The sequence below is a fragment of the Suncus etruscus genome, chromosome X (assembly GCF_024139225.1).
Source record: "Suncus etruscus isolate mSunEtr1 chromosome X, mSunEtr1.pri.cur, whole genome shotgun sequence".
Taxonomy (NCBI): domain Eukaryota; kingdom Metazoa; phylum Chordata; class Mammalia; order Eulipotyphla; family Soricidae; genus Suncus; species Suncus etruscus.
Genome location: NC_064868.1, coordinates 57,654,807 through 57,667,826, shown reverse-complemented (window position 1 = coordinate 57,667,826; position 13,020 = coordinate 57,654,807). Strand labels below are relative to the sequence as shown.

Sequence of the window (13,020 nt, the reverse complement as noted above, 5' to 3'; positions counted from 1 at the left end):
TTTTGTTTGTGTATGTGTATGTGTGTGTGTGTGTGCGTGTGTGTTTTGTTTTGTTTTCCCAGATACTCATAGCTAGCTAAACTAGCTAAACTGGGATCAGGTGAGTAAGTAAATGTTTATGTGTCTGGCACACAGTATTGTATAAACAAGCACAACTTGACAATGGGCCACAGATGGATCATCACACATTTAAAGATATACAACACTATTGAAACCACAGGTGAGAGTCATGGTTAAGAGCAGAGACCGAAAGTACCAGGAGAGGGTCAGAGAGGAATAAAGAATTCAAATAAAAGAAAAAAGCACAAAAATTGAATCATGGTACATTTTCATGACAGATTGTACACCAGTAGTGGAAATTTCTCAAGGCATTTCAGAGTAGAGCAGTTATAATAGGCAGAAGTTATTTGAAAAAGGAGAGTGGGTGATAATGAAGAAATAATGGATGTCAAAGTTTCACTGGGCATGGAAATAGATTGGTTTGACTTTCCCAGAAAGAATCTTGGGAACTTGCACAGATATGATCTCTGCCATCATTTCTGGAAAGTCTACGCTCACCATGTGGGACTTGATAAGCAAATCAAATGTGAACTGATGAAGATCTCTTGCAATCTGTAAGGGACAATAAGAGGGGGAGAAAATACAGTTAGCAGAAACTGGCTCCTTCCAGGCTCTTCTTCCGCTCACACCTCTAACTTCCACTCCTTCCCTATATTTATGTATGTGCATGTTTGTGGACCAACATGTGTATTAAATGGGTTCTAGGGAATTACTGAGTGCTCGAAGACCTCTTTTACCTCTTTTCCCTCCCTGACACAGGGCAGGCAGGGTGTTTCTGTTGCTAGTGTGTACATTTTATGTGTACGATTGAGCACATACACACATATGCTAATGTATAAGCATAAAGTCACATAGATATATGTGACTTGAGGAAAAGGAGTAAAACATACAAGTCTGGATTTTTTTTGTCTGCAAAACTTTTTTTTTCCTAAGTGCCTTCTTTGAGTCCTATTGGCTCTGTTCTCAACTCCTCTACCACTTTCACAACATCCAGCTGGGACATTGTGACCTGTGTTCCTTTCTTCTCCATTGTATTTTCATTCTGGACTGCACTCAAAACCAGCGGGGAATAGAAGTAACTCCCAAAGGGTTGTGCCAGATCCAAGCAGAACATATTATCACTTGGCCCTATCAGTCTGTTCTTTATAACAAAGCACCCTCCATCATTTGCTTACAGGCTGCACAGAGTCCAGGAGCTTGGTTAACTGGTAGAAGCGCCTTGAGCAGGATGTGGGGTTTTTTCTCTTACATGCAATGATACGATCAAGTTCCTTGATGTAGTTCATTCGAAGTTCATCAAAGAATTTTTGATTTTTCAGTCCATCCACTGGAACTGATGGGGACAAAAGTAGAATAGGTAGGGAAAGCATGTCTATAAAGAACATTAGACAAAGCACCAAATTTTCTGACTGCAAACTCAACTCCCACACGCACAGTGAGAAAACCATGCTTTTAGATTTCTTTGAGTTGAAATCTAATGTCTGGAACTTGAACTCTATCAGTATTCTTTGGGAAAAGAACAGATTCAACAAAATATGAATGAAACTTGTTATGCCATTTTACTTAGAGGTCTATGTATTATATATACAATATATATAACACATATAGGAAATATTATGTATGTAATTCGGAGAACATAGTTTTATTATTATTCATAATCCAACTTTAACAATGAAAACACATAGCTATATGTATATTAAAAATAAATTCTTTATTCTGTATAGAAGCTAATGTGGTACTCTTTTAAAAAGAAATATTATAAAGAAAGATTCCTTTGCTGCCAATAAACACTGTCTAGTTCACTTGTTTAGGTCTCTTCCTGTTGGCAGAACAGGAAATTCCTTGCAGGAGATAGTCCTTCCTGTTCTACAAGAAATGTAAGGTGAAAATTAAAAAAAAACATAGAGTCAAACTAAACAAAGAAATTTAAGGTGACCCTTGTTTTTTTTTTTTTTTTTGTGATAACATTTATAGAAACAATTTAAAGACGGAAAAGATCTTATCCGAAAAAGAAACTAGGAGTAGTTGAAAACCTAATGGAGATTAATTCATAGTATCAAATCATAAAATTAATTGTTTAAGAAAAGGGATGTCAAAGGAGAGTGGAGAGGAGTCTATGAAAGAAGAAAATGCTTACAAACTGACATCTACCTGATTATTTTTTGATAGAAAAAAGCAGCTTTCCTTTGAATCCCAAGGAACACAGGGATTTCCCAAACATTCCCGGTACTCACTAATGCTGAAAAGCAGCAGTGCTTTCATGCAGAGAAATTCTTGGGGTGTTATTTGGAGCCATCCAAATTCTTGAGAAAGAGTCCTCATTCTGACACACTGGTTATACATCCGAGATTTGTGCATGCGATACCTGGGAATGAGACAGTAGAAGGGTGGAAACAAAGAAAAACTTAGAAGATATTCCTGGAAAGAATGTCTCAAAATGCCTTTGCTTGGGTTCTCCAAGAAGAGACTTCTGTTTTTCGTGTTGCTTCAGTAATAAAGAACAAGGTTGTTCTTTGGTTCTTTTGTTCTGTTTATCCCATTAAGTCCCCATACTAAAAATAATAAATGTAATTGAGAGTGATATTTGTGGTGAAATAAAGGTAATTTCTCATCCACGTAAGTGTTGAGAAAAAATGCTTTCCAGGATTGAATATGTGGGCTATAGTTTGACATATGAAAGATTAATTGGTTGGACTCGGTAAAAAGAGAATGGGGGCAGATGATACAGATTAAATTCTTACTGGAAGCCAACTACAACTAGAAAAATTTTAGATAATATCACACAAGACATTTAAAAAGGGTGCTACTCTAAGCTACTTCTCTAATGTATTTTATATTTAGTTATATATTGGGATCTGGCCTTACCTTGGTCACCACTGTAATTCCACTATAAATCCAAAACTTGATTGAGGTCTACACTGACATCTTGATTGACTGATTTCTATAACACAGTATTGGGGTCAAGTGGAATCAAGAATGGGAAGGATAGAGTAAATGGGAGGAATAGAGGGATAGAATAGGGAGTGAATAAATGAAAAGAATGAGATGTGAGAATGGGAAATAAACAATGAAGGATAGGAATAGATTCAGGACTAAGTGATAAAATGGAGTAGATAAGAAGAGGGCAGGCATTGTGGAGGGTAGTTGACACTGGTGAGAAGATAGGGGTTGAAAAATCTTATTCATGAAACTCAACTATAAATACTATAGATTTATAGTAAATCACAGTATCTAATTAAAAAATAAAAAAACTGGCTCTAAAATATTTAAAATGCAGGGGCCGGAGAGATGGTATGGAGGTAGGGTGTTTGCCTTGCATACAGAAGGGCTGTGGTTCGAATCCTGGCATCCCATATGGTCCCCTGAGCCTGCTAGGAGAGATTTCTGAGTGTAGAGCCAGGAGTAACCCATGAGCGCTGCCAGGTGTGACCAAAAACCAAAAAAATATTTTTTTAAATGCAGAAAGATAAAATGTCTGTTAAATTAAATACTTGATAACTGACATGTAAAGAGGTGTTATTACCCTATGTTAGCCATACTGCAAATTGAGGTTCAGGAAAGTTCAGTGATTTATTAAAAGTCATATAGGTAGGGTTTAACTCATAACTATCACAAATGTGCTTTCCACAATGAGGGAGAAAAAAAGGAAAATAGGACTAGTGACAGGTTGTGTCAGAGACATTAGCAAATGGTCTGTTCCAGAGTCCCTGTCTCTCTCTTTGGGGTTCTCTTTCACCATCAATACCTTAAGTTACTGGTAGCAATTAGTGACTTTCAACTCAAGAAGTGAAACATGCCAGGGGATGATAAAATTATGGGGGGCAGTTTGTGTTGTCATAACGAAGTCGTTTCTTATTTGGTACATAGTGGGGCAAAGCTGCTGTGTATATTTAACATAATAATATGCATTTAATGAAAAGCATTTTTCTAAAGTGTGAAATATAGTTCTATTTATTATTTAATCTAAAGATGTTTTACCATAATAATGTTAAAAAATTTTCCTAAAAGAAAGGGTATCTCATGAATCCTGAAGCCTGTTATGTCTAGAACTTGGATTCAGTGCAAAGTTCCTATATAGATTTTGATGATGAGAAACATAGCAAAGGTGAGTTTACAAAATCATCACCTTGTAGAGATTAAAAAGTTATGAAATCAGTGACACATTCTTGCATCTTCTCACACTGCCCACCATGCAACACAGCCACTGAGGTCTCTGAAAACTTCCTGGTGTGACCCAGAAGGTTTGGAAGCAGATCTAGGTCTAAGAACTATTGTAGGAGCCAGAGAGGTGGTGCTAGAGTTAAGGTTAGCCTTGCAAGCACTAGCCAAGGAAGGACCGTGGTTTGATTCCCAGGCATCCCATATGGTTCCCCCCAAGCCAGGGGCAATTTCTAAGTGCTTAGCCAGGAGTAACTCCTGAGCATCAAACGGGTGTGGGCCGAAACACCCCCCCCCAAAAAAAAGTATTGTAATGTCGAGATGGCTAAGTATCATCAGAAGTTGACTCCAAGGCCCTTGAACCCTGCATAGGGGCAACTTTCCTATAAAAACAGTAGATCTTAGAATTCTTAGTTGAGAAGTTAGTGTACTTTACCAGGAAGTTAATTCAATGCCCAAGGAACAAGCAGGAGTGTAGAAAGAGACCATTTAAAGGACTTCTCAAAAGGAGAGCATTTAAAGATCTGGAAACCATAAAGGAATTCATGCCAAATCTCTATGACATTCTTAACTTCAATAAAACAAGTTTAGCAAAAGGTAACTATGGACACTTTCTTAAAATAATATTGTGAAACAAACAAACAAACAAACCCTTTCTCCTAGCCTTCGCCCTATGATCTACGCAAATAGCAAGATCGTCAGCTACAGAGGCGGGATCCCATCACCCACATATGAGCGGAAATTCTTCTGGCACCATAAAAAGACCTTGGGGTGTGTAAAAGAGTGAGTACGGAGCCTGTAGTCAGTCCCATGGCAGTATGCTTCAAGGGCAGAGAAAACATGTATCTCTTAGGCCAAGAGAATTTCCGTTCTAATTTCCCCAATGTTTAGTGTGCATATACAAAAAAAGAAAAAAAGAAACACAACCCCTTTTTAAAAGTTGCTGGTCTTTTTTTTTCTTTTTTCTTATTTTTGTCTTAGGTTTTTTAAAATTATTTTGTTGTTGTTTTGTTTTGTTTCTTCGTAGGTGATGGTTTTGGTTTTTGGTTTACTCTTTTTTTCTTAATACTTTTTGTACTTCTTTATTGTTACTCCCTTATTGTTTTTTTCTGGTATTGTCTCATTTTATTTTGTTTTGTTACTTTCTTCTTCTTTTTCTTCTTTCCCCTTTCTTCTTCCAAAGGGATACTTATAGCACTTAGACAGACTCCTCCCATATTCATTCTTATATCTCCAATAGAGCCACATTACTGGAATCACCTTGATCAGCATCATAATTAGAGGGAGAAAAATGGATAGTACCAAGACCAGACAGTCGTATGTCCATTTGGTGGAAATAAAAAATGATCAGACTTGAATACAAAATCCAAAGTCAATGACAAAAAATGATACACAATCTACATCAAGCTGTACATGGGGAAACAGTTGCACTAGCATTAAGGGGGGGCGAGGAAAGGTGGAAGTGGGAAGCATGCTGGGAACAGGGGTGGAGGGAGGACAACACTGGTGGTGGGAATGCCCCTCATTCATTACTACTATGTGCCTTAAATATTACTGTGAAAGGTTTTTAATTCACTTTGCCCACAATAAAAAATAATATTGTGGTACTACAAGGATTATTGGTTTATATATTTTATATTAATGATATTTCTGAATTAGAAAGATCAAAAAAGAGAAAGTAAATTCTTTACTTAATGAAAGGGGTTATATTCTGTGAAATTAATCTCAAGGTTCTTCTGTAGATTTTTCTGGCCAGATTCATTTACAATGTCATAAAACTCAACTAGCAGACAAATAATATTATCCATATTAGATAAAGATCAATGTAAAAAGATAATTCTCTTTATTTCTTGTTTATTGTGGAGCAGATACTTCACATCATTAGATTTCATTTTAGTCATCATAAAAAACTTTGAGAAATAATCCTAAAAGAAATTTGTTCTATTTTATTAAAACACTATGAGTAAGAATGTCAAAGATTTTCCCCCAAAACATTGGTGTAGGAAATTACAGAACTGATATTTTGGTCAATGAAATAAAATTATTAAACCTGAATGACTGGCAAATTTATGAAAGATATATAGAACTGGTGACAAAGATGATATCACTAAAATCTGTTTTTAACAAACGTGTTGTTGTGCAAAGATAACATGATAGAGTGGCGGAGCTGTATCTCACAATTATGTACCATTACAGGAAGCAAAAGAGCTAGGAACTTTGAAATTATTTGTTATTTATCAAAATTATTATTATTGTGGTAACATGACCTATAATAGTGTTAATATTTGTGTTTTATAGACATATAACACTACTGTAGTACAAAAATATCAATAGCTTTTCATCATTGTTTCCAAATTCTTTCTTGGAATTGTTTTCAACATACACTTGATTAGCTCTATGACCTTCAACGGGTCACTTAACTTTATTAAACCTAATTTTCTTCATCTATTAAAAGCAGTTTTGAGGCCAGAGTAATAGTAGAGTTTGTCTTGCACATAATGGACCTGGACTGAATACTCAATACCATATGTTCCCATGAGCCCCACCAGGCTTGAATCCTGAAATCAGAAACAGGAATAAGCATTGATTTAAATGTTTTAAACTATTTTTAAGCAGGGAAATACATTTAATAAAGAACTTTGCATTTTATATGTAACTAACACAAAGGAATTACTTAACAAAAGGTGACTCTCAGTATCCCTCAGCCCACAAAGACTGAAGGAATTCAGCCTCAAAATTTCTCTATCCATGAGATTCTGAAATATAAATTTTAAATTTTAAAATAAAATTTAAATTCAATCAGAAGGGTCAAAATACAAGGGTTAGAGATAGATTTAGCACCAATCTCCTCCTTGCCTTCCACCATTTGCCTTTACATGCAGAAAAAACAGTTCAGTTTCATCAGGCTGACTTCTACTGATTTAATTATATGTCAGCTGGGCTAACACCCACTGTTAACCTTTTATATAATTAAAAATAACCAGGTCTAGCCAGAAGGATGTATTCATGCAAATTCCAATCCAATAAGCACTTACTCATTGAAAACTAGGTCAGGAGCGAAGTAGAGCATCCTGGAGTTGACATTGGTGAAGGACCTCCAGCCCATGGCAAACACCATCAATCCCATCCAAGAGTACTGAATGACTGCCATTTGGTCGTCCACATGCAAATTGCGGAAGCCTGTAGTTGGAGTAGAGGCCATACAAGATTGAGTAAAGATGTGCTAAACTAAGTCTATAATTCAACTGAAGTAAAAACTGGAAATTGTAAAGTTGCTGAAGATCTCTATGGTTTATCAGTGCTGAGGAGAAGGAAGAGAATAATACATTTAATGGGGATATGTTCCTTTCCCTTTCTACTTCCCTGATCTGGTCGAATGAGATGAAATAGTGACAAAGAAGAACACTGTCTCTTGGTAAAGAATAATAGTCTAAAATTCACTGAGATGAAATAACTTTTTAATTGACAATTCACTTTGATAACATTTAATCCTCACAGTAATTTAATAGCATAGGTATATATTCCCATTCTATAAATCAGTAAAATGAATCACATAAAGGTTAAGGAACTTGTCTATAATCTTAAGTCTAACATCTTTACTAAATGCAAGAATTCTGACTTTAAAATTCATGTTCTGGAGTAACCTTTCTGGAGATGTAGTGTGTACAAAATTTTCTATTACATGAACATTACCTTTCATTTTACAAAGATATTTTCTAGTTATAATCTTGTTCCTTTTCATGGCCTTGGAAGAATGGTATCCATGTGACAGAATTGCCTTTGATATCCACTACCTCTTCGCTCCACTTTTTGGCTCCTTCCCTAACTTTATATCTTATATTTACTCTCCAATATTTTCTTTTAAAACTACTCTTCTTTGCTCTTATTATTTTGTCCTTCTTACTATCTACCATAATTATATATGACAGTTCTTAATGTACTGTACCCCTTTAGGCAAATTTATTTCCATTTATCTTCTCATAGTTTATGTTATAGCTATTTAGACAAACTTATGCTGAGCATACGCAATACTCCTTCTCATGTTACGATATACCTATCATACCTATAATATCTATTATATCATATCTATATCTATTATCTGTGTAGACCTTTCTGTTTTCCATCTAATAAAAACCTATTGCTCATTCAAATTTCCACTGAAAGTAATCTAGAATCATGACTCTTTCTAATTCATCCAAAAAGAGACTTAATGTATTTTTTATGCTTTTATTGAACTGGGTATAACCATATCCAATGATAGCCCACTCTACACAATACTGCTTGCATATATCTGTTTCTCCAACCATATGTATATCTTCATGAAGTCAAGATATATCTCATATTTATTTTGTCCTTCCTACCTAATAGGGCAGTTAAAATATTCAAGTTGGTATTTGAGAAAAGTTAAGTAAATGGTTAGTTATATGCAGCCATTTCTATATTTAATGAATAGAAATGAAATGGTCTGAAATTAACTTAAAGTCCAGAAGACATCCTCCCAAGGCTACCTCCACAATACCATATATGTAGAACAGATATGGTTAAGTTATCCTTGAAGTTTTCAAATTACTAGATAATTAAATATTGACTAAAAAATCGCATCCCTACAGCAACCTTGTTTTACTTCCTTGAATATTTCTATATTTATGTGCAATTTTACCTTGTGATATCTTATTAATAATTCTTCCATTAATTTGGATGTTGCTTCTTTCTTGATATTTCTAATTTTCCTTTTGGTGGAAAGTTATAATTTTCCATCAAATTGACCATTATATTTACCCTACTGGATGGTCAATGTGACAATTTGTCATCAGGGAACATGAGAACCAGATAATTTAAATGAATCTTCCGAGATCATGTTGTGTATATGTGGTCAACTACATCTAGAAAAATTATTCTAATTCTCTTCTTCACTTTATAGCTGATTGTCACAAATCAAGAACTAAAAATGTCACCAGCTTTTAGTTATAGTATTATGTCTGAAGTCTATTCTTTTTAATTGTTTTTCCATCTAGTTGGCCTCTGTCCACTCATTTTATTTTTTGATATTTTTCAATAGGTGCCAACTCTTTCAGATATCAGGGTTTGATAAAGTCTCTAAGAACAAGACTGTTTACTGAATCTTAGTTTCTGGGTGTCTGCTTCTCATATTCACTGTAAAGACACACAAGCCTCTGCCTCAGATTCCAGTATATATCAAGTCTGAAGTCCTTCTGTAAAACAGATATTACAAATTAACTGATACTAGAATAGAAAAAGAGCCATGCAGGTTTAGAACTGAAAGGAATTGGATTATTTGAAACTACTTTTCAAAAGAATTGAGGTTAGAAACTACATTCTTAGGGGAGCTATAATGTAATCTGTTATCAGCTTGCATGTTTGTCACTGTAAGGTGAATGTTTCCCATACTGGTGGTTGAAGTAAGAAAATATTTATCCTAGTAATTGATCCATGTCACACAAAACATGCCATAATAATTTATACTAGGTTTTTGACAAGATAATAAAATTGGGATTTTATACATGCATATGTATGCATGTCACATAATCATATATTTATATTATCCATGTAAAATATAGTGATCTATCACACACAATATAAAATGGGATAATTTTGATATTTGATAAATGCTTTGAAAGGTTAAACTACATCTCCATTATACAAATGAAATAAAAACATTATGATGAAAAAGTGGCAAGGCTTAAGGTATATCCTTTTCAAATTGTGTGTATTATTTTCTTTACTAGGAGAGACCACTGGTTTTGGAATAGTGCATGCACAGGTAGAATCTTTGGGTGATTTTCTTAGTGAACTTATTTGTAGTCAACCTTACATTTCCTGGGTGGTAAATTGTTAGATATATGACAGGCCTTGAAATTTAGAGACAAAATAGAAATTAAATTTTCAACTTTAGATGTCTTCAAAGGCAGCAATCCACACTGTGACCCAATTGTCCCCTCATTGTAGTCTAAGGTTACAGAACTGTATAGGTACAATGCCAACTATATCAGTGGAATAAGGTGAACATGAAACTTGGAATCAAGATGACATTTTGGCTTAAGTTCTGACCCTGAGACGTTCTGGAAGTGAAAATTAAGCTCAAACATATTATTATTTTTTAGAGAATGAGTGTCTTTTATAAAATAAATAAATTTAAAAATATTTTTAATTTTTATTATTTTAAATGATTCTTATAAAACAAAATAAGATACAACATAAATTAATCTTCATTATAAATTTCCATCAGAATGTCAATTATTATTAGATTGTATTTTGGACAATCTTGGTTTCTATAAGAAGGAGCTTATAGATGATTCTTCAAAAGAATATTTGAATTGTAAGAGTTTAGGATCCTTAGAATTCTTTAGCACTTTGAGATTCTTGAAGAGTGAGTTGAGACTTTTTTGGGGTTAGTGACAGAGATTAACTGACTTCAAATAAATCAGATTCACTTGTATTGTTTTACTCTTTATGAAAAATAAAGATTATGTTAATAAATAAATAATGGAAAACCCTTGGGCATAGTATTTCTGGGGTGTCTCTAAGCTCTAACATTTAAACAATCAGACTGAACAATAAATAGATGAGTTCCCATCATCAGAAATAACAAAGCAAAATTTTTATATTTTACATTTCATTCACTATCACATAATATTTCTACTCACTGTGATTATAGAGGCAGTTTAATGATCAATAAGAGTTCCTTAAAGCGAATTTGTAAGCTATCAATTTATTCCAAGCTATTATTCTATCATTATATACATGCATATTAGATCCAGAGAGAGAAGGAATCAAATAATCAGGCAACATTTGAACCTAAATTTTGAATTCCAGTCTATTTTATTTAAACCATGTTATATTATAGTTAGTATTATAGTTGTTATTATTATAATTAATTTATTATAATATTATAGTTATTATGGTTTAATATGGTTTAATCCATATTATAAAATATTTACTATTTTATATTATTAATTCACATGATACTATGCCTAAATATAATCTGAAGACAGACTATCTTCCAGGCCTATAAGATAAGATCATCATTTGGGTCATACTGTGTGTACAAATGCAGAAGCATATTTAGGCATATAAATGTATTACTATGAGATAGTTGATTATGGAATTTTTGTTGAATGTTGGTTAAACATAAAATTTTTGTCCTATAAATGTAATTTTTGAAGTATAATTACACCAACTGATTCTCCTCATAGGTATAATAAAGACAATATGAGTTAACAGTCAGGAAAGACACCAGCATGGTATTTGGTATTGTTGGAGCTTTCCCCCCCATCCCATTGCTTTATTTCCCTTTTCCTTACCAGGCAAGGCCTTGGCCCACTTGACCACGTGAACAAGTTGTCTCTCTCCTAGTTCATTAAGGCTAGAAAGCAAGGCTGAAAAAGAGTCTGGCTGATTGTTGTCATGACCAGCGCACACCACGCCTGGCTCAATGGCTTCCAGAACATTCAGAAATATGGGCTGACACTCATAGCCTTCAATGTGTGAGACTGTCAACTTCTGGGTAGTTTCCTCAGTGGGGCTGTTGGCACTGGAAGACTCCCTTTCATCCTGTACTTTTATATTACCAAGTTTCTTCAACTTCCGACCTATTGGGAGAGAAGGGAAATTGAATTTATTATCAATGTCTAAATTAATGCAGTGCAGTGAATTTGTTAAAAAAAAAAAGACTGATCAAAAGGGGCTGGAGCAGTAGTGCAGCAGTAAGGCACTTGCCTTGCACGTGACTGACCCAGGATGGACCTCAATTCAATACCTGGCATTCCATATGATCCCCCAAGCCAGGAGCGATTTCTGAGTGCATAGCCGGAGTAACCCCTGAGTGTCACTGGGTGTGGTCCAAAAACAAACAAGCAAAAACAAAACAAAACAAAACAAAACAAGACAGCAAGGGAAACTAAGACTTTCAGTCTTTTTGGTTACAGACTTTATAGTATTTGAGAAAGTGTCAGTCTTAGTATAGGTTGAGTAAATATTTCTTCATTACAAATCTTTATTAAACTCAAACTTTCTTTGAATATATATTTAGATATGATACTGCATAAATGCAGCATTCAGTGTCCATAACTTGGACCTTCAATTACATACTTTACTAATAAATAATTCTCTCATTCATTTGACATTCTCTATTTGGCCCCTGCTTACAGGTATTGGTTCCATCCCAGGATATTGGTTCCATCCCAGCCTAGTAGATAAATAAATGTTCACAAACAATTATGGAAAATGAGAAACTAGTAAATGTTTAAACATAAATATATAGTATAATAGGAGATAATAATCTCTCTCACAAGAGATAGGCTGAAGAAATCCTTTATGATGATTTTTGACTTGGATTTGAGGAATTATTTCACCAGATAAAAAAGATCAGAATGAGCACAAATAAAAGTAATGAGGAATGTTTGGGAAACAGATAAGTATGACTGCAGTCTATGTATATGTGGTATATTATGTGAAATAATGAGGAAGAAAACTAAGATGGTACCGTATTTTAAAGTATAAGTATTTAAATATAAGTATATATACTTTTATATATACATAAATGTCTCACGGATATAATATTAAGAAATATGAGTTCTACCTTAAAAAGCAATAAATATAGAACATTATAGTGATACACTTATATCTATGTCCTGTACATTTTAATAGGTTGTTATAGAAATAGATTAAAAAGGCCAACTTGTTAAAGGAGAACTAAATTGGCTCTTTGCTGTTCCTTGGGATATGATTTATGTCTTAGACTTATGTCTTTATCTATGTTTTTCCTTCTTCATTGCATACAAA

General features: G+C 34.0%; 1 protein-coding gene across 1 annotated transcript in view; it reads right to left on the bottom strand.

Annotated features, from left to right (window-relative positions):
* Positions 1-387: 387 nt before the first annotated feature.
* Positions 388-13,020, bottom strand: part of AR (androgen receptor) — a 249,229-nt gene continuing 236,596 nt past the window's right edge. Inside the window, exons 4-8 of the mRNA XM_049767206.1 lie at positions 11,541-11,828; positions 7,254-7,398; positions 2,295-2,425; positions 1,236-1,393; positions 388-612 (exon numbers count right to left, since the gene is read on the bottom strand). Of these exons, the coding sequence (XP_049623163.1) occupies positions 457-612; positions 1,236-1,393; positions 2,295-2,425; positions 7,254-7,398; positions 11,541-11,828 (878 nt within the window). The 3' untranslated portion in view covers positions 388-456. The remainder of the gene's footprint in view (positions 613-1,235; positions 1,394-2,294; positions 2,426-7,253; positions 7,399-11,540; positions 11,829-13,020) is intronic.